The 23,573-nt window shown below is 38.3% G+C and overlaps 1 protein-coding gene across 1 annotated transcript; it reads right to left on the reverse strand.

Moving 5' to 3' along the window:
• Positions 1–1,312: 1,312 nt before the first annotated feature.
• Positions 1,313–2,714, reverse strand: Ldoc1 (LDOC1 regulator of NFKB signaling). The gene has a single exon (XM_055599587.1). The coding sequence runs from the start codon at positions 2,568–2,570 to the stop codon at positions 2,118–2,120; it is 453 nt and encodes a 150-aa protein (XP_055455562.1). The 5' UTR covers positions 2,571–2,714; the 3' UTR covers positions 1,313–2,117.
• Positions 2,715–23,573: the final 20,859 nt, after the last annotated feature.

Raw genomic sequence — 23,573 nt, forward strand, 5'->3', positions numbered from 1 at the left:
TATGTAACTTAAATGTGCCTTGGCATGGCAGTCTCCCTAAGCAGGAACCCCTCTTCCCCACATAGGATGTACATGGTTTTGGGATAGACAGACCTTAACTGTTCTCAACTTTTATCACAAAAATTTTAATTACAGATATAGTCAAGAACAGGTTCTCTTTCTTACCCTGAATTGTACCCAGTCATACTTACAGTTCTGGCCCAAGTATCCTCACAGGAACAATATAGAGCCATCATGAGATAAAAGGTACTGAACTCATATCTCCTCTCTGCATACCTGGCTCATAAATTTGGAATAAATATATTAATTTTAGTATCAATGGGTGTTTTACTTAATTCTTGTCCACTAATAACCCTCCACCCCTCTCTAGTGAGGAAGAAATGGTGGTTCTATGGCCTTATATATGATGTCTTAAAATGTATCTGTTACTCTTCCAAGAGTGTTTTCCTGAGACGAGGGAAAGTGATAACTGAATTTCAAATCACCTACAATTCTCTTTATTCAGCAGCACTGAACACAGCAGCTCTGGAACAGCCCCATTTCCACCCAGACCTTAGCTTCTTTGTCAAGCCTTCCCTATTCCCACCTGTCCCTAGGAAGCAGATGTCTTCCAGGAAGCACGTGTCCTCAGTCCCAGAAATTGCTCCTGCTCTGACCTTTGTGTACTTACCAGGTAAAATGCTTTTCATGCTGATGTCTCCTATGAGCCGCAAAGAAAGAAAGGGTTACTGTCACTTTTATTTCCACACTCTGCTCAGTTCCAAGTTACCTTGACATTTTCCTGCTAAAGCCAATCTTATAGCAAGCAAGCTTCTGGCTGAGCCTTTGATTTCATGGCTTGGAAGGAACCAACCACGCTTGTGGTGTGCTGAAAAACGTAGCAGGCATTGTTCCAAATGCCTTATGGGAACGAACTGATTTAATCCGCACCTGTAAGGTTACTAATCACATGATAACCAGCATCCCATTTCATCCTGAGCTTTAGCAGTATAATAAATCAAGTGATGTCATTACTGAAACTGCTAAGCCTTAATGTTGTATTATTTAATTAAATAAAAACTAATAATTCCCCTTTCATTCTCAATAGCGACCAAATTTGAGATATATTTCCCCTACTCAGCCACCCCTTTATGTCCCCTTGGAGGCTCCAGACAATACTTCTTCACCAAAGCTTTTAAAACGCTGTCGCAGCTGTCTTCTGAAGCCTACAAATGAAAGGGAGAAGGCTGGGAATTAACCAAGTTACCCGATTGTAATGAAATAAAAGGGGGATGAGAGTGCTAATAACAGCAGTTAACAATAAAAAGACAACTTTTTTTTAGCTTTGCAGTGCTTGATATTTATTGAAAAGAATGACATTACTTTTTCCAGGTACCAGAGAGGGTCTGGGCTGAAAGCCTGTTCCTTTGTCTTTATTTTAGTACTACTCTGTCCACATGTACACAATTGTGAGACTCCTGCAATCATGAAAGAAAAATGACATTTGTGCAAAACTGACGCATATGAGAAAAAAAAATGCCAACATTTTAACTGTCCAGCAGACACATCAGGCTCCTGCAGTAATCTGGTCAGGCAGTGACGGAACCTAGGAGTAGATACAACACTAACCAGGTTCTAAGACTGGCCCCTTTCAAGGGTTGGTGATCTGTCCAAATCAGAGTCTGAAATGGTGTAACCAGATCCGTCATCTTCTGATTGGTCCTTATCTTGAAAAGTGGATGGCTGCAGATGAGATGTGACGGGTGGTGGCAGTGAGATGACAGGCATCTGCTTCTGGGCAGCTGGATGATGGCTGGAGGCTCTGATGATGTCAGCGCCAGGAATGCAGGTGGTCTGACCAGTTCTAAGACAAGTCTGGACAACGGCTGGAGCTCAAAACACAGTTCGTATTAGAAGGGTGCCTGGATTAATCACAGCTGAACACTGTGAGCTTCAGAACAAGGCCCAGGCCCAACTCAGCAGGTAACTGGAACAAAGACAAGCACTAAACGGGATGACGGAGAGCCAGACTGGCAGGGAAGAGGACGGCAATGCAAAGGGAGAGCGCTGAGGCGGGTAGGGATGGGGAAGAGGCGGCGTGCTGGGCCCTCCCCATCTAGGCCTAAGGGGGCTGTGGCCTAGTAATCATCCTCGTCGTAGTCATCATCATCATCACTATCATCATCTTCGTCATCATCCCAGCCAAAATGCAGCTTCATCTCATCAACAAAGGCCCGATAATCAATCAGTATAGGGCTATCCTTCAGGATGTAAGGCACCACCCACTTCTCAGCATTCCCGGAGAGGAGGCTGATCATGAATGCCACCTTCAAGATGTCGTTGCAGAAGCGGTCCTCATTCACAAGCATGTAAGACATCGTCTGCACAATGAACTCGGGGAGCCGTTCCCTTTCGCCATTAAACCTTGAGGGGAAGGGTACCGGACAGTTCGGTACACGTACCTGGCGCAGCAGACTGGCCCTCTCACTCAGCAGCAGCCGCAGTTGACGCATGAGGCGGCTGTTCTCCACGGTCAGGGCGCGGTGCTTCATCATAAGCGCGTGCAGAAGCAAAGCCAGCTCATCAACCATGGCGAACCTCTTGGAAGGACTCGGGCTCGGGCTCGGGAACGGCTTGGCTCCGCGGAGCTGATCACAGAAGCTTAGCAGGAAGTGCGTGTGCTCAGAGGAGCGCTGACCCTGGGTTATAAGCAAAGGGTCTGACGAGCGGTGGAAGCTCCACCCACAAGGTCACTCTGGGAGCCAGCGCGCCCGCGCACTAGCGCAATGCGGCAAAAGAGGCGTGGCTAGGGCTGAGGGCTGGGTGCTGGCTGCGTGGAGACGTAACCATGGAGGGGGGGCAGGCTAGCAGCAAGGGTGGATTTGGCTGAGAAGGAGGGCGTGACCAGGAGAGCATCCCCCGCTGGCAACCGCCAGTTTCCTTAGCCCTAGGAAGCCTAAGCTCACCACAATGGAGGGTTGCGAAGGCGCATACACTGAGACTCAGAGCTGGCCTAAGCTCACCACAATGGAGGGCTGCGAAAGCGCAGACGCTGAGACTCAGAGCTGGCCTAAGCTCACCACAATGGAGGGCTGCGAAAGCGCAGACGCTGAGACTCAGAGCTGGCCTGCAAAGTTGAAACTGACCTGAGGGCCGCAATGCAGGAAGCCATTAAGACTCACAAGGGGCGCTGCCTTTCATTAAGTAAATAAATGATTTATTTATATAAATGAATATATTTATTCAACAAGGATTTCTCTTTAGTTGGTAATAAACTCCTTTTTCGGTTTTGGTTTTGGTTTTTCTAGACAGGGTTTCTTGGCTGTTCTGGACTTGTTTTTAGTCCACGATGGCCTCCAGCTAACAGCATTCTGCCTGCCTATGCCTCACTGAGTTCTAGGATTAAAGGCTTGTGCCACCACATTGTATTTTTATTTTTCTTTTAATTTATATATTCAGTTGACATCCCGATTATAACCCCCTCCCTCCTCTCCTCCCTGCCCCACCCTCCCACGCTCTTTTCCCTAACCCCTCTCCTCTTCTCCTCAGAAAAGAGGAACTCCCCCTCACCAGCCCACAATGGGCTACTTGATCTTCATGTGGATCCCCTAGTGAATTGAGCAGATGCTGTCTATGACATGGACTCTGTTGCTTGCTTTTCTGTCACTTCCCCCTGGCAGTCTGCTTTGCCTGGCCTCAGTGGAAGAGGATCTGCTCAGTCCCAATTAGGCCAACAATTTCATTAAAAAGATCTGGAAAATGTACAAGGGGTATCCACTTGCAAGCATCCTGGCATTGATTCTTTTCATGTCCTGTTATCAGTGTCTTTGTTTCTGAGTACTAAACTGCCATGTTTGCTGTAAAATAACTGTGGACTCTGTTGCCTACTTTTCGATCATTTTCCCCTGGCAGGGCTACCTTGTCAGGCCACAGGGATAGAGGATGCACTCATTACTGATGCCACTTGATAATGCTAGGATATATGGGTACAGGGGACTCCCCTTCTCTGAGGAGCAGGGGAGGGGAGATGGGGGAAACAGGGAGAGAGGGTGGGACCTGGAAGAAAGGAGGAAGGGGTCTATGACCGAGATGTAAAATGAATAAATAAAAATTAAACTAAAAAAAATAATTCTCTGCCATTCTAGATTCCTCTACAGAGAATACTCTGTTTAGCTCAGTACCCCATTTTTTAATTGGATTACTTGATTTGTTGCTTTTTAACTTCTTTAGTTCTTTATATATTCTGGATAGCAGCCCTCTGTGAGATATAGGGTTGGTAAAGATCCTTTCTCAGTCTGTAGGCTGTCATTTTGTTCTGACAATGGTGTCCTTTGCTTTACAGAAGCTTTTCAGTTTCATGATGTCCCATTTATTGATTGTTGATCTTAAAGCCTGTGTTGTTGGTGTTCTGTTCAGGAAGTTGTCTCCTGTTTCAAATGAGTTCAAGGCTCTTCCCCACTTTTTCTTCTAACAGATTTCGTGTGTCTGGTTTGATGTTGAGGTCTTTCATCCACTTTAGTTTTGTTCCTGGTGATAAACATGGCTGATGAAATAAAATTGAAAAAAATCTTTGAAATCAATCTTAGTTAGTCCTTTAAAATTAAATTGAACTGTGATGCATGGAGGTGAGAGGCTAAGGAAGAGAAAGCCAGAGCCACAGCCCAAGTATAGAAAAAAGGAAGCCTCACAGTGGTGAGAAAGAAATCAAGAGGAAAAAAGAGAAAATACTTGTCATTGTCTTATACTATGCTATGAACTCTCCCATTAGAAAAGAAGCTCCTTGAAATACTGGAAGTTAAAGATTTAGTGAGGGTAGGAAGATTATTGGAAGAGAGAGTACAGTTAAGAATACACAAAGAGGCAAAATATAAACCTACCAATTTGTAAGCTAAATAAAAATATAATGCATAAAAATGAATTATGGATAGACAGTGTTACTCCCTGAGAACACAGGTTATTAAATGAAAATTGCAGTGCCAGGTACAGGATACTTTCTTAACAGCTATTGGCCAGAGAGGCCCTAGAATCATCTGAAACAATACAGACTACTGTAGCTGCTCTTGGTTGCCCACCATAACTAGATGGCAAGAGCCAGTAGCTGAAGACACCATACACTTTAGATGCAAGGACTAGAAAAAACAAGGTCAAACTGACCAGAAAACTCTCTACCTTCTGATCATCTGTCTCTTAACAAAATTCAAACATTTTGGAGGCCAAGACTACCTTTGTCCTGTTTCTGCAACCATGGATGAAGTAAAGCAGATAAGATAAGCACCAGTAACTCCTCTGGGGAGCCCTTTGATCTTGGAAAGCAGGCATTGGCCTGTTCAAAAATACCAAGAGCTGAGCAGGGACTTTGTAAAGCAGTATTTCTAAGTTTTCAGGCAATAGGGACAGGCAGTTGGAGATGGATAACAGAGGAAGCAGTGGGGAAGAAAATTAAAAATCAGTACCAGTGGGAAGCATATATAGAAACTAATAGTCATTTAAGCAACATTTGGGTGACATATGGCTCACATACCTGTGTCAAGATCCATCAGACTTTCTGTTACCATTCACTGTGTTCAAGGGTGAAGGTAGATTTCCTCATTCTTTTCTCCCCATCAGTGACCTGTGACTGTTCCTTTAGATCTGTGTAAAGGTGTCAAAGGCAAAGACAGGCAGTCTTCTGAGACTCATTAACTTCATTATAGTGGTTTGGACTGCATCATGTGTCAAGAATAAAAACCTAAGGGCAATGAATGCATAGTTTCTTGCTGTATCTACCTTCCATGCTCCAAGTTCTGCCTCAGTATATACCTAGCAGCCAGACTGTCAAATTTTCTTGAAATAAACATAAAAAAGATATGTCTTGGTCTCTTGGTAACCAGAGAGGCATAAATAGCACATGTGGCATTAAGATATGCCTCTAAGAACAAAAAGTAACTTTGGAGAACATTTTTTTTTAATTCCACGTACTTTTTACACAAGCATGTGCTCATATGTGTTTGGGGGAGCGGTGAGTGCAGAAGTCAGAGGATAGCTTGCATAAATCCGTTTAAAAGGAACACTTTGTAAGACAAACAAAGATCCTGGTCATTTTGCAGAGTCAAACCTATGTAATCATCTCAGCCAAATGTATCCAAGGACTGTTTTATCTGGAAACTAAATCTAGACGTTTTAAAGACCTCTGAACAACAACAAAAAAAATTAATTAAGAAAGAAAATAAAAAGACAGGAATGAGAAAATTTCTTTTATTCTTCCCAGCTTATCAAAGTGCCCAGAAAGAGTTCCGGATTTTTTTTTCAAAATTTTTTAAATTAAAAGCACTCAATTAATAAACTCATAATTGAATGAAATTTTAGTAAATAATGGTGTTGTTAACAGGAAACACTCTAAACATCTCATTGCTTCCCCCAAAAATATAGTTTAACAAAACTACTGAAAATTAAATATCAAATCTCCTTGCCTTCCTCCTCCTTCTTCCCTTCTCTCTTCCTCTTTACCTTCCCTCCATGCTTTATTCCCTTCATCATCCTTCTTTTAACAAACCATTTTCTCCCGGACTTTTAAAATTCTTAGAAATATCTCCTCCTTCAGAATTGAGAAAACATAACTCTGTTCACTCTTTCTTAGTTTAGTATTTAATTTTTATTTTTAAATTCATTAAAATGTATTCTCTTTGTATCCCAGTTGTAGCCTCCCCTCTTAACTCCTCCTAATTTCGACCTCCAACCTTCTTCTCCTCCCATACCCATCTACCAGGCCACTAATAGGGGAGGTCTTCCTCCCCTTCCATCTGACCCTAGCCTATCAGGTCTCATCAAGAGTGGCTGCATTATCTTCCTCTTTGGCCTGGTAAGGCTGAACCCTCCCCCCCCTCAGAAGGAGGTGATCAAAGAACCAGCCATGGAGTTGATGAACACTGTAAAAGTATGGTACCAAATGGCTCTACAAAATTTGTAGACTTCTAGAAATTAATGTATTATAAACTTTAATTTGTACAGTATATTTGTGTGTTTTTTAAGTACTGCAATATTGAATTTGTCACCTCTAGTATATTGCATTGGGATTATTACTCTTATTTTTCTATTGCCCAGTTACAATAATACAATGAATCACATTCATAATACAAAAGATTCTAAACCTACTTAGCTACTAGCACTTTAACACACTTTAGGAAATGTGTGGGGAAATGTTAAAACTGTTGAAACAAATGTTAAGAGAGTAAGTCTGATATCATTTGGGGTTGTTTTAAGTAGTAGTAGCTATTTTCTTTAATGCAGGCTCAGTTGTCTATGGGTCAAAATGGTGTGGTTATCTAAAGATAACCACATTATACCTAGTCAGCAAAGAGAGAGCAACAATTCTTTATTTCCTGTGATTTTATCTGACAAGTAATGAAATATCTTAAAACTTATGAAAAAAAAATCTCACAGACTTAGATTCTGCCTCTAGATTTCCCCTTGATGTGCTGGGGAAAGGGTTCAAGGAATCCACATGGAGAAAGAGCTTATGCAGAATTGCCAGTAAGGCAAATAAGCAGGCAACTGACACTCTCTTCTTGTACTTCAAAGTTCAGTAGAGTCATCATGTGAGAGTGACTGAATGAAGAACTCCTGCTGATACATAGAAAGCAAAACAGGGGGGAAAATTTCACCCAGCTGAACACTCAATGAATTACCAATTACTAATACACAGAACCATGAGAAAATAAAATAGCCGTTACTATAAGCCATAAAGTTGTTGAATGCTTTGTTGCATGCAAATAGGGACATGAAACATGCAGAAATTAAAGGTATGCTGCATTTAAAAACATAAATCCTAATTCAAAGGACCTGATATAATCTTTTTTTAATGTGTATGTGTTTTTCATACATTTTATATTCATCTATTTGGCATCTATTAATGATGCAGTCAGGCTATCAAGCTGTCAGCCAAAGTTCTTACCTCTTCCTGATAATCCAGAGACCATATTCTGAAACTCTTTCTCTGTTCTTATTCACAAACCATGTTAAAAAAAAAAAAACTGATAGTAGACAGCTAGGGAGAGACCCTGTTTGCAAAGCCCATGATAATTGTTTAAATGAGCTGTCTAAGTTGGGACTTTATTGTTGTAAAGAGACACCACGACTATGGCAACTCTTATAAAGAAAAACATTTAATTGGGGTTGTTTTATAGTTCAAAGATTTAGTCTGTTATCATCATGGCAGGAAACATGGCATCATTCAGGCAGACATGGTGCTGGAGGAGGTAGCTGACAGTTATTACATCTAGATCACCAGAGAACAGGAAGAGAGAACAGCATTGGGACTGGCTTGAACATTTGAAACCTTACAGCCTGCTGTCAGTAACACATTTCCTCCAACAAGGCCAAACCTACTTCAACAAAAACACATGTCTTAATCCTTTCAACTTAGAGCCACTCCTAGTTGGGGGCTGTTTTTTTGTTTGTTTGTTTGTTTGGTTGGTTGGTTGGGTTTTTTCAATCCATCTTATTAACTGCTCCTAAAATGTGTGCCTTGTCTTTCCCTTTTCACAGATATACACAAAATGATTAGTCTATGACCTCCCCATACTTCTTTCTCCCTTCTGAAAAAAGTGTGTGTTTTCCTTCGGGAAACATATTTGCCTACATAAAAGACCTAAAATGCAGCTGAGGACTATATTATAAGAAAAAAATATTTTTGTAAAAAAATAAAGAATCCTAAATTCAGTTCCTAATATTACTGCTCATTAACTGTGTGGATTGAGCTTTATTATTTTGTTCCTCAGTTGCCTTATGAGAAAGTGGGTCCCCTAACATGACCTCTATCATAATAATACAGGAAGAACAAGACATTGTCTAGAAAGCTTCAAAGTGTCATGTGCACTGACATATTATGATTAACTGGCGTATTGTCATTTACTAGACTTGTAGTCATTATATTACTACCATCATTTAAATTTTATTGTGCAGTTTTACACCTCTCTCATTTGACCTAGTACCTATAAATGTATTAACAAAGCTTAAAATAAAAGTTTATTCTTGAATAAGTAATTGGATGTATGTTCCAAAGTGTCACTTGGCTTTCACTCTCACAATTATCAGTCACACACAGGATAAGTTTTGAGGTTTATCACTTAATTTGTTGATTTCTTAATTTTTTTAAGACAGGGTCTTTATATGTATGGAACTTGGAACTTAAGATATTCTTGTTTAAATTTCTAAGTACTAGGCTTACAGGTCTTTAACAAGTCTGACAAATTATAAAATGTTTAGGGGGAAATATAAATATGTTCTTTTGTTTTTATTTTCGTTGTTGTTTGTAGATAAGGTCTCATGTAGCCCAGGTTAGTCTGGATCTCGTTATGTACACAAGGATATCTTTGAATTCCTGATCCTTGTGCTTCCACCTATCAATTAGATATTGCAGACATGCACCACCACACCTACCTGGCATAAAGACTGACTAATAACAATTTTTTCATCAGAGTGTGTGCCCTGATCTGCGGGACTTCAACGTGGGTTCCTAAGGGAGGAGAGTGGGAGGAATGGGAGGGGACGAGAAGTGCAAGGAAGGAAGCCAAGTCTGTTTGTCTGATCAAGGCTTCATTTATTAGAAATTTTTATCTAACTTATATAGGGAGAAGGCAGGAAAAGGGGGAAGGTAATTAACTGCTGCAGGAGACAGGAAGAGTGCTTTCATGTGTTAAATAGGGTACCTGCAAGATACCATAGGGATGTTTTCTAACGGATGCTCTAACAAACTGATGTCCTCACAGTCTATCACCCAAGAGTTAAGGTCCTAGATAACTTTCACTAAATAGCTTTAGGTCTCCACTAAATGACCTTTGTTCACTATTTGGCTTTGGTCTAGTAAACACCTTTTGTCTCCACTAGATAGCTTTGACTCACTAATTGACTTTGGCTTCAGTAGATAGCTTTGGCTCCCAGCAAGGCAAGTGTGAACCCTTATAGTGACATTAGGAGAAACCAGTAAACCTGGAGGCATCTCTCAGTACTAGGAGGTTGTTGAGTCTCACCTCAGTTGAGTCTAAGACTCAGATTCTGAGTCTTCTCTAATCTTTTTTAAGTCTTTTGATTTCTCCTATACATTTTGACTATTTCTTAAAATAAAGAAAATAATTTCATTGAAGGAATACTTTCCCAAAATGAGATGAGGTTATATAAGATTAAATACTACACCATTTTTCACATCTCCTATTGGTTCTTGCCAGTGCAGCACTGCTTGTGAAAAGTGAGAATGTAATTATATAGTTCATAGAGAAGACAGTGACCAATGTCATTCATTAATGAAATAGAAGACAAATGAAGAAGAAAGGGGTCCAGAGGAGATTAACAACTATAGGAAGCAAGCTAAAATGTTAACTTAAAGTGATATAAAATTGAAAAAGAACACCAGTTTGGTGTCAAAAAACCCAGTTCTACACGTAGCGCTGACCAAGCTCTGCATCATTTTTTTTTTTTCTATCAGGAAAAAGTTTTGAGCATGTCCAGATCCCAATTTCTTGATTTTCTATTTTGCAAAAAGTAACTAAAAGGCCTTCTCATAACTATGGCTCAGATAAGAAATTTAACATAACAGAATGTTTTACAGTGTAAAATATTCATGCATTAATTTTTAAAATGAATTCTTTTAAAACCTGCTTTGAAATAAATTTAAGAACACAAAAAAACCCAAAAATTTTATAAATTTTGATACAAACTAACTCAGAGTAAACTAGCTGCCATCATTTTCCCATATTTGTTTATGCTCTTCTGTGGGTCGTTATTTATGCATATTGAACTGTATATAATTACATTGTGCTTTTCTGAACAGTTCAAGAGTTGCAAACATAATTCCCTTCTACATATTTCTCTGACATGAATTTGCTAAAAACAAACACACTATCCTCCAAACCTCACAATACGTAACAAATCAATGTGGTTGACATTGATGCATGCTACTATTTAATCCACTGACCTCTAAAATTGCCTTCAATTATACCAATGAAATTTGAATTTCAGAATCCAATCTCAGGCTGGACACTTTGATTTTCATTTAATAGCCCATGTTTTCTGAGTTTAGCTTGTTCACCAATACAGGTTTATCTCAACACAGATAACTAGTCCTCTATTAAACTTTTTGAAGAAGTCACTATATCTTTTGCAGTCTGGAACAATTTTTTTCAGTCAGTCTTGTCATAAAACTGCTGTGTAATAACTTTTAAAGTTTTTTGTTGTTGTTGTTTTGTTTTGTTTTTTGGTTTTTGTTTGTTTGTTTGTTTGTTTGTTTGTTTTTTTGGTGCTAAGCAAATTTCAGGAGACTAATGCAAGAGGATTAGGAATTTGAGGTCCTCTTCAACTACATAGCAAGGCTAAGGCCAGCCTAGGCTTTGTAATTGGAATGTTTACTGCCAGGTGTTTGTACTTTTAGGTTAAAGTAATAGTTTGTATTCCTTATTAGACATTTAACATGAATTTGCATTCTATTAAGGAAGCGGGATTTTCTGTCCTTTTCTACCTATTTATTTTTAGTAGTATGAACCTAGATATTCTCATTATATTTCAATATATTATAATCAATTACTATCATTATTCATGTTGATGCACAAATTTCTCAGGTTTACTTATGTTGGAATAGTTTAAACTAGAGTCTATTTCACTCCTTGAGCACCTTTTCTCTGGGATAGTAAATAATATGATACATCAAACTCATCTAGCATTTTTCTGCCCCATCTCCTGAAATTGTCATTAAAGTGACCCTCATTACCTTTGGTGGAGAACAGCCTACAGAAATAAAGAAGCTATGCTTAGGACTGAAAATTGCTATTGATATTATTGAATTTTCATTCTAGAGCTATTGTGGAATCGTAGAAAAAATGGACCTTATACCTTATCTCATTAGGTATACACATATTAATTTCAGATCAATTAAGGGCTTAACATAAAATTAAAACTATGAAGTATCTATCTATCTATCTATCTATCTATCTATCTATCTTAATATTTTAATGGTAATAATAATTAATATTTTAATATTATAAAATTATTCTGCTACTTAAGGAACATCATTAAACAAGTGAACAGGCAAACCACGGACTATATGCATTATGTATGTATACATACACACACAAAAAAGACTAATACCTGGAGTAAGTAGTATAATTGAAACCATAATGAATAAGACAACCATGAATAAAAATTGCCACATACAAAGGTATACATATTTCTAAATTAAAGAAGATAAAATAAGAAAGTTATAGCTCCCAACCACATGAGAGAGAGGTACAGGGCAAAAGGAAGTCCATCTGAAGGGACAAGGAAAGAGAAATCATCTACAAATCAAAGAAAGGTCTAGAGTACTTCTTGCCTTTATAACCTTCAGAAGGAATCAACCACAATAACATCTTCATCTTTACTTCTACCCAGAAAAAAGGTGAGAAAATTAATTTCTGTTGTTAAAATTACTCAAACTACAGTGTTTTATTTCACAATACCTAGCAAACAAATATATTTTGCATGCTATCTAATATCAACTTCCAAAAATATAGCTTAGTTACCAACTCTGTTTCACATTAAACATTTGTATAAAGGTCAGATTCTGCCAATAACCCTCTAGTCCACACTTAAGTGTAAGAACAGCAGATATGCACTATGAAAAGTAGCCTATCACATAATTTAATATAATACAAACCTATGGTGATTACTAATCATTCTACATCTGATTTCAGTACGCACATACATTAAAGATATTTGTGTTCCTTTCTTTTCTCCCAGTAGTAAAACCAGGCATTATTTCATAAAACTAGATGGAAATGGCCAAGAATAAAACAATGGGGTTTCTTTTTTTTTGGGAGGGGGGGAGGGATAGAACACAAAACAGAAAAGTGGTTAGAATAGACAGTCTGAAAATGTCTCAGAAAAAGTGACATTGGAAAAAAATCTTCACATAAGCGAATTTTGTGAAATTCTTCAACATTTAAAACACAAAGTATAAAATAATGGAAATGGATCCATCTAAGAAAAAAAAAAAAACAGGAAAATGTGCTCACCCTCTAGAGGATGGTTGCTGAACATCATAAGTTACAGGATAAAATGATGATACACTGATATAAATTGTTTTGAGTCTTACCTACAATTCTTTTTTATTTATTTCAATTTTTCCTTTTTTAGAATTTATTAAATTTACATCCTGATTGTAGCCCCCTTTTTCATCTCCTAGCCCCAACTTTCATCCCTCTTCCCTTCTATACCCTTCTTCTAGTCCTCAGAATGTTGGCCACTTCTACCCCTACCATCTGACCCCAGCCTATTAAGTCTCATTAGGACTGCCTGTATCCTCTTCCTCTATGATCTGTCAAAGCCACCAAGCCAGGGAGAAGTGAACAAATAGATTCCATGTCAGAGAGAACCTCTGCTGCCCTTACTAGGGAAATCACATGGATACTGAGCTGCTAATGGGCTACATCTGAGCTGGGGATCTAGGTCCTCTCCATGCATGATCCTTGGTTGATGCATTAATCTCTGCAGGCTCCACTGGGCCCAGATTTTTTGGCTCTGTTGGTCTTCTTGTGGAGCTCCTGTCTCCTGCTGACTCTTCTACCCTCCAAACCCCAACCCCCATCATTCTTCCATAAGACTGCCTGTGATTTATCCAAAGTGTGTCTGTGAGTCTCTGCATGTGCTTCCATCCCCTACTGGAATCACTTAGAGGATGTATGTGGTAGGCTCCAGTCCAGTTCCCTCTCTTTTGTCAATTCAGTGTCTATCTTATTTGCCTTCTGAATGAGAATTAAGCATACTCCCTGGGGTCGTACTTGTTGTTTGGCTTCTTCAGGTCTGTAGATTTTAGTATATTTATAATATATTAAATGACTAATATCCACTTGTAAGTGAATATATGCTATGAATGTCTTTCTGGTGAAATCTGCAGGCAAATGGTAGGAACTAGAAAAGATCATCTTGAATGAGGTAACACAGAAGCAAAAAGACATGCATGGTATAAACTCACTTATAAGTGGATATTAGCCATAAAATATAGGATAAACATATTAAAATCTATATTCCTAAAGAAGCAAAACAACAAAGAGGACCCTAGGGAAGAGGCTTAATCTTCATTCAGAAGGGCAAACAGGATAAATATAGGAAGTAGAAGAAGACAGGAAACAGGACTGGAGCCTTTCACAAGAAGCCTCTGAAAGACTCTACTCAGGGTATTGAAGGAGATACTGAGATTCATAGCTAAACTTTGGGCATAGTGCTGGAAACCTTGTGGAAAAAGAGGGAGATAGAAAGAGCTGGAGGGACAGGAGCTCCACAAGGAGAACAACACAGCCAAAAATCCTGAGCTCACAGGTTCCTGCAGAGACTGATGAATCAACCAAGTACCATGCATGGAGAGGACATAGATCTCTGATCAGATGGGAGCTCAGTGTCCATGTGGGTTCCTTAGTAAGGGGAGCAGCGACTCTCTCTGACATGGACTCAGTGGCTGGATCTTTGATCACCTCCCCCTGGTGAGGTGGCCTAAATATGCAACAGAGTAAGAGGAGCCAGGCAATCCTGATGAGACCAGAGAGGCTAGGGTCAGATAGTAGGGGAAGAGGACCTCCCCTATCGATGGATTATGGGAGAGGCATACAGGGATAGAAGAGAGGGAGGGTTAGACCAGGAGTAGATGAGAGAGGGACTACAGCGAGGATACAAAATGAATAAATTGTAATTAATAATAATAATAATAATAATAATGAATGGAAAGAGAAGATAAATAGGGGTTATTACTGATTCTCATATTTTAAAATTATAGACAGCATTAAAGAAAACATCATTTGTTCATTTTATAGCCAAGTTATACTATACTATACAAGAAAAGAACTTTTTTTAAACTTTTTTTTAATTGAAGAAATAATTTTATTTACAAATATGATTGTATAATAGAGTCTATTACTCATGATAGATTGTGGAGGTAATAATGTTTCCAGATTGCTTTTAAATCTTGTTTTTTTTTTTAATTTTATTTTTTTCTTATCAGTTACATTTTATTAACTCTGTATCCCAGCCGTGTCCTGATCCCTCATTCCCTCCCAGTCCCTCCCTCCCTCCCTCATCTCCACCCTGCCCCTTGCCAAGTCCACTAATAGGGGGGACCTCCTCCCCATTCATCTGATCCTGTTTTATCAGGTATCTTCAGGACTGGCTGCAAAGCTCTCCTCTGTGGCCTAACAGGACTGCTCCTCCCTTGGGGGGTGGGGAGGCCAAAGAGCCAGTCATTGAGTTCCTGTTAGAAATAGTCCTTGTTCCCCTCACTATGGGAAACCAATTGGTTACTGAGCTACCACAGGCTACATCTGAGCAGAGGTTCTAGGTTACATACATTTTTATTAATTGCACTTTATTCATTTTGTATCCCCCCATAAGGCCCTCCCTCCTCCCCTCCTGATCCCACCCTCCCTCCTGTTTCTGCATGCATGCCCCTCCTCAAGTCCACTGATAGGGGAGGTTCTCCTCTCCTTTCTGATCTTAGTCTATCAGTTCTCGTCAAAAGTGGCTGTATTTTCCTCTTCTGTGGCCTGGTAGGAATTTTATATAAAAAGAAAAGAACTTTTGGTAATAATATGACTGATAAGAAATTAAAATAATCTGAATTACTAGGATATTAGTAACAATACAGACAAATATGATTTAACAATGGCTTTCAGTAGAGTTCTGATGAAAGAATGTTCTCAGTCAAATGATATGGAAATTCATTGCCTCTTTTCTCCCATGGGTGCATATACTACCATTACTACAAGGGTTCTTAAAGAAATCAAATCTAAACTCTGAAGACTGTAGACATATTTATAGGAGCAGAAGGCAATAGCTACAAGCAGAGAGTAAGCAACATTATGAGTTCACAACCAGAGAACCAATTAAAACTGGAGAAAGTGATTTTTGCATTTTGGTTCTTTCTATGCTTGCTTATTTATCACACCAGAAGTATGTAAGCTTGACTTAAGAACTTTGTGTTAGAACTTTACAGCTATTATGACCCCACATTCAGTTGATTCATGATCTATAAGAAGATCACCTAAGAATGAAACTGTGGGAAATTTTGGGCAGTGTTCTTATTGTACATGTAGACATTTTTATCACCATCTTTCTTACTAAATTTACATCTCTGTACTTGAGACACCACTATCACGCACAACCTTTCTTTCTCTCACTTTTCATTTTCTACTTTTTGTTTTACTAAAATGCTTTAGAAAATTCAAACACAGGAAATTAAAATGTTCCTATTTTATAGACTCAAATAAAAATGAAAGCACAACTTGTCAGAACCTTCAGGATATATCAGAAACTTATATGAGATAACAAGTTACAGCTCTAATCTCTTACATTAAAAATAAAGGAGATTTCAAATAAATAATGAAGCAGTTTAGTGTCTTAGGAAAATGTAAAGCAATCAAACAAAAAACCAATAGAAAGAAAGCAATAATGAATTTTATGGCAGGAATCAATAAAATTAATAGTAAAAGGATTAATGAAACAAAGCATTACTTCTTTTAAAACATGGAAAACCATGTGTGTGTAGGCTTTTTGCTATTTTTGTCATTGAGGTCCAGTTTTAGTTCTTGGTGATCAGATAAGATACAAGGAATTATTTCAATCTTCTTGTATCTATTTAGGCTTGCTTTGTGACCAACTATATGGTCTATTTTGGAGATGGTTCCATGAGGTGCTGAGAAGAAGGTAAATTCTTTTGAGTTTGGGTGAAAGGTTCTGTAGATGTCTGTGAGGTCCATTTGATTCATGACCTCTGTCAAAGTTATTGTTTCTTTGTTTAATTTCTGTTTGTTGACCTGTCCTTTGTTTAGAGTAGGTTGTTGAAGTCTCCCACTATTAATGTGTGGGGGTCTATGTGTGATTTAATTTTTATTAAAGTTTCTTTTACAAATGTGGGTGCCCTTGCATTTGGGGCATAGATGTTCAAGATTGTGATATCTTCCTGGTGGATTTTTCCCTTGATGAGTATGAAGTGTCCTTCTCTGTCTCTTTTCATTGATTTTGGTTGAAAATCTACTTTATTAGATATTAGGATGGCTACTCCTGCTTGCTTCTTGTGTCTATTTGCTTGGAAAAGCTTCTTCCAGCCCTTTCCTCTCAGGTAATGTCTATCTTTGTGATTTAAGTGTGTTTCTTATATGCAACAGATTGTTGGGTCTTGTTTACACATCCATTCTGTTAGTCTGTGTCTTTTTATTGGAGAATTGAGTCCATTGATGTTGAGGGAGACTAATGACCAGTGGCTGTTAGATCCTTTGATATTGATGTTGGCCATGGTACTGTTTGTGTGTTTGGCTACTTTTGTTTTGCTGTGTGGCACTTTCTCAGACAACTAGGAATAGCGCTTCCTCCAGATCCAGCTATACCACTCCTAGGCATATATCCAAAAGATTCTCAAATACACAATAAGGACATTTGCTCAACCATGTTTGTAGCAGCCTAATTAGTAATAGCCAGAAGCTGGAAACAGCCCAGATGTCCCTCAGTGGAGGAATGGATGCACAAATTGTGGTATATCTACACAATGAAATATTACTCAGCAATAAAAAACAAGAAAATCATGAAATTTGCAGGTAAATAGTGGGATCTGGAAAAGATCATTCAGAGTGAGCTATCCCAGAAGCAGAAAGATGCACATGGTATATACTCACTCATATAGACATATAATATAGGAGAAACCTACTAAAATCTGTACACCTAAAGAAACTAATCAAGAGGGAGGACTCTTGCTAAAATGCTCAATTCATATCCAGAAAGGCAAAGAGGCTGGACATCAGAAAAAGGAGAAAAGAGGGAACAAGTCAGGAGCCTGACACAGAGGACCTCTGAAAAGCTCTACCCTGCAGACTATCAATATAGATACAGAGACTTATGGGCAACCTTCGGGCAGAGTGCAAGGAATCTTAGGAAAGAAGTGGGAAACAGTAAGATCTGGAGAGGACAGGAACTCCATAAGGAGAGCAACGGAACCAAAAAAATCTGAGCACAGGGGTCTTTCCTGAGACTGGTATTTCAACCAAGTACCATGCATGGAGATAACCTAAGACACCTGCACATATGTAGCCCATGGCAGTTCAGTGTCGAAGTGGGTTCCATAGTAATGGGAAGAGGGACTGTCTCTGACATAATCTGATTGGCCTGCTCTTTAATTACCTCCCCCTGAGGGGGAAGCAGCATGACCAGGCCACAGAAAACAATGCAGCCACTCCTGATGAGACCTAATTGACTAGGATCAGAAGGAAGAGAAAGAAGTCCTCCCCTATGAGTGAACTTTGGGAGGGGCATGCAGGCAGAGGGTGGAGGAAGGGAGGGATTGGGAGGGGAGGAGGGAGGGAACCATGGGGGGATACAAAATGAGTAAAGTGTAATTAATAAAGAAAAATAAAAATTATAATGTGAAAAAATAAAATGCAGTAGATTAAAAGAAAAAAAAACATGGAAAACAATTTAGCCAAATAAAACAAAACAAAAAGAAATAGATGATCAAATTAACAAATTAAGGATGAAAATATATGAATGAAATCAATGGGATTACTAGAAAATGCTTTGAAACTTTCTCTAAAATGATGAAAGATGAAAAAATCTAGAAGAAATATATAAATTCTGAGAAACATATGACTACCTAAATTTAATCAGTATGATTAAAAACATATAGGTTTATAATGAGCAGCAACATTGAACCAAAAATCATCTACCAACAAATAAAATCCCAGTACAGGATCAACCAACTCTCCAAAAATTAAACATGCTTGACTTAGTCCTACGTTTTATTTGTGTGTGTGTGTGTCTTTGTTTGCGTGTGCATGCATACAAACACATGCACTTTTATATATGTGTGGACATGTTCATGCAGAAGCCTGTGAAGGCCAAGAAAACATCAGATTCCCTAAAAGTTGGTTGTCAGCCATCATGTGGGTGTGAGCATCAAACCTGGGTCCAATGCAAGAACTCTTAACTGTTGATTCTTTAGCCTTATGTATGATCTTTCTAATATATCATTGAATCCTTTTTGCATGTATTTACTGAATATTTTTGTACCTATATTAATTGAAAAAATGGCCTATAATTTCTTATTGTCATTTTTCTGTCTTTACTGGGTTTTGGCATAAAATCATAAAACGAATTTTTCAGAGTTTTCCCTTTGTCATACTACAGGATATTTTGAAGAGCACTGGTGTTTTCTATTAAAAATATGTCTTTAAAGGTTGGAAAAACTTAAAAACATAATAAAATACAAACTAAACCAAGGTGCAGAAAGACTGATAAGCATACAACATATAATAACAAAACTAACAATCCCTCGCATAATTGGGAAGATATGACTTGTTCATAAATTAAAAAAATTAACAATGTTAAAATCATTACCACTGAAAGCAATACAAAGATTCATATTATAAACTTCTACAAAACAGCCACCTGGTTTGTTTTGTTGTTGTTTAACAATGATGCAAAAAACCTACATTGAAAAATACATCCTAGCCTGTATATATCTAGAGGAAGTGGTCATTCACACATGAATAAATGAACCTGCATTGAATTGAAAACCACGAAGTAAACACACACCTATGGCCCCTTGATTATTGACAAAGAAGACACAAAAATCAGGTGATTTTTGACAAACTATACAATGGGGAAAAAAAGCACCTTCAATAAATGGGGCTGGTCTAAATATGGGGCTTTGTCTGCATATAAAAGAATACAAATAGATTCACATCCATCATCCTGCACAAAACTCAAGTCCAAGTGGATCAAAGACCTAAACAAAAAATTCGGATACACTAAATCTGATAAAAGAGAAAGTGGTGAATAACCTTGAATAGATTTGCATAGGAGGCAATTTCCTAAACAAAACACCCACACTAAGCACTAAGATCAAGAATTAATAAATGAGCCCAGGCACAAAGATCAAGAATTAATAAATGGGACTTCATGAAACTGAAAAGCATTTGTATGGTGAAAGACATCATCAAAAGGACAAAAATGCAGTCTACAGAATTAGAAAAAAATTACCATCCATACATCTGACAGAGGACTGATATCCAAAATATATAAACTCAAGAAACTAGACATTAAAAAACAATTAAAAATGTCTTACAGAACTAAACAGTGAATTTTCAAAAGAGGAATATCTAATGACCAAGAAGCATTTATAGAAATGTTCAATATCCTTGGTCATCAGGGAAGTGCAAGTCAAAATGACTATGAGATTATATCCATCCAAACAGTCAAGATAAAAAACTCAAGAGACAGCAAAAATTGGTGAGAATTTTGAAAAAGGGGAACCTCCTCTATTGCTGGTGAGAGTGCAAACTTATACAACTTCTTTGGAATTAAATGTGTTAACTGTGGAGTACTGCTTTTTTCACTCTGATCTTCACCTGGAGACAGGGATAGGCAAAATGTTCTGCCAAGTTCACTTCCTATTATTTGTGTGAAGATCATACAAACAAGTCATCAAGGTAAACAAGTTTGACTTCTCCATGAGCCCCTTCATTGTATAGAGGTGCTGTGCTCTGACTATAAAAAAGAATTGTGGAAGAAACCTGTGTGACAGTTTCTATTGGGAACCCTCTTGAACTGATCCTGTGTGTAGTGTGTTGGTCTCTTTTTAAAAAATATTGTTATTAATTTTTATTAATTACACTTTATTCACTTTATGTCCCAACTCTTTATTTTCTTCCAATCCCCACTCCCCATTCAGGAACTGTTCAACTCTGCTGGAGGGCTCCAGCAGTCAGTTTCTCAGAAAATTTGTAATAAATCTACCTCAAGACCTAGCTAAGACAACAACAACAAAAAACCAAAAACAAAACAAAACAAAAAAAAAACTTTTGAGAAGGTTATGGAACCTTTCTGGGTAAAGCCTTCCTGGATGAAATATGCCACTGGAGATAGAATTTGAGACTTTATAGCCCAGCCTTATTCATGGTTCCTCACTGCTTTATGATTGACAGGCTGACCTCATGTACTCATCAAGATGGATTATACTCATCAGCAACTTTCAGACAAAATACCTTTTCTCCTCCAAACTGCTTTTTGTTGTACTATTTTATCATAACAACCAAAGAGTAAATAAATAGAAATGGGAAAAAAAGAAGACCTAGCTATACCATACCCAAAGATGTGCCACCATACCACAAGAATATTTGCTCAACTATGTTTATTTGTAATACCCAGAAACTAGAAATGATCCAGATGTCCTTCAACTAAAGAATGGATAAATAAAATGTGGATATGTTTACACAACAGAGTTTTACTCAGCTGTTAAAAACAATGGCATCATAAAATTTGCAGGCAAATGGACAGAGTTATTAAAAAAAATATCATCCTGAGGGAGATAGCCCTGACACAGAAAAACACAGATGTTATACACTCACTTATAAGTGGACATTTGCCATAATGTACAAGATAATCATGCTACAACCAACAGACCCAAAGAAGCTAAGTTAGAAGGAGGTAACAAGGGGGCAATTGAATCTTGAAGAGAAGGAAAAATAGAATAGACATCAGTGTGGATGGAAGAAGAAAACTGAGTGGGGTAGGGGGTGAGGAGGAGAGCAGGAGGGTTCAAGTTTGGAAAGGATGGAGGGAGAGAATATAGGGAAAGAGAACTGAAATCTGTTAGGAGAGGGGAATCACTGGAATGAGCTAGAAACTTAGGACAAATGAAACTCTTAGGAGTCTATGGAGGTGACTCTAGCTAAGGCTCCAAGCAATGGCAGATATGGTGCCTAAAATACCATTTCCTGTAACCAGAAAAGACTTCCAATGAAGGGACCTGGACACCAACTCAACCATGAAACCTTATACCCACAATTTCTCCTACCTATAAGATGTGCAGTGGTAAAGATGAAGTAGGAATTAAGGGAATGGCTAACCAATGACTGGCCCAGCTTGAGACCCATTACATGAGAGAGAGCTCATTTCTGACACTATTAATGACTTTCTGTTATACTTCCAGACAAGTGCCTAGCATAACTGTCATCTGAGAGGTTTCATCCAGCAACTGATGGAAACTGAGGCAGAGACCCACAGCCAAACATTAGTTCGAGCTTGGGGAATTCTATCAAAAAGGGGGATGAAGGAGTGAAGAAGCCAGATGGGTTAAGGACACCAAGAGAAAACATACAGAAACAACTAACCTGAGCCCATAGGGGCTCACAAAGACAGAACCAAGGAACAGAAAGCATACATGATATGGACCTAGGCCCTCTGCACATATGTAACTGTTATGCAGCTTGGTCTTCATGTGGGATCTCTAACAGAAGAAGCAGTAGCTGCATCTGACTCTGTTGCATTCCTTTGGATACCTGTCTTCTGAGAGGGCTGCCTTGCCTAACCACAAAAAAAGATGAGAAAATGAGCCTAATACTACTGTTACTTGGTTTGCCAAAGTGTGTTGAAAGCTATGAGAGGACTTCCTTGTTCTAAATATTTTCTAAGGAGAAAGGGAGGACAGGAGGGTGGTAGAAAAGTGAGGTGAGAGGGGGAGGAGGGAGGAGAAGTTGTAATTGATATGTAAAGTAAGTAAACTAAGTATACAAATTTAAAGAACCTAAATCATTATCTCTCATCCTGTACAAAAATCAATTCAACCTGGATAAAGACTTTAATTTAAAACTTTAATGTTTGAAAATTCTAGAGGGAAACAGAGTTAAAACATTTCAGTTATACTCATGACAGTATTTTCTGAAAAGGATTCCAGTAGCTCAGAAGCCAATATTTAGACTGACAAATAACCACAGTACATGAAAACAACACCCTTCACAAGAGCCACAAATGACATAAAGTACCTTGGTGTGACCCTAAGCAAGCAAGTCGAAGACTTATATGAAAAAAATTTCAAGTCTCTGAAGAAAGAATTAGAAGAAGATATCAGAAGATGGAAAGATCTCCCATGCTCATGGCTTAGCAGGATTAACATACTGAAAATGGCCATCTTACCAAAAGCAATCTACAGATTCAATGCAATTCCCATCAAATTACCAACACAATTCTTTACAGCCCTGAAAAGAAAAATTCTCAAGTTCATATGGAATAACAAGAAACCCAGAATTGCTAAAACAATCCTCTACAATAAAAGATCTTCTGGAGGTATCTCTATCTTTGATCTCAAGCTGTACTATAGAGCAACAGTAAAAACTGCATGGTACTGCATAGAAACAGACTGGTGGATCAGTGGAACGAATAGAAGACCCAGAAATACACCCACACACTTATGGACACCTGATCTTTGACAAAGATGCCAAAACAATACAATAGAAAAAAAGATAGCATCTTCAACAAATGGTGCTGATCTAACTGAATGTCTACATGTAGAAAAATGCAAATAGATCCATACTTATCACCCTGCACAAAACTAAAGTCCATGTGGATCAAAGGCCTCAACATAAACCCAGACGCAATAAATCGGTTAGAAGAGAAAGTAGGGAAGACCCTGGAACTCATTGGTACAGGAGACAACTTCCTGAACAGAACATCAACAGCACAGGCTCTAAGAGCAACGATCAATAAATGGGACCTCATGAAACTGAAAATCTTCTGTAAAGCAAAGGACACTGTCATCAAAACAAAACGAATGCCTA

Source organism: Psammomys obesus, unplaced genomic scaffold (assembly GCF_907164565.1).
Source record: "Psammomys obesus unplaced genomic scaffold, mPsaObe1.curated_primary_1811, whole genome shotgun sequence".
NCBI classification, from domain to species: domain Eukaryota; kingdom Metazoa; phylum Chordata; class Mammalia; order Rodentia; family Muridae; genus Psammomys; species Psammomys obesus.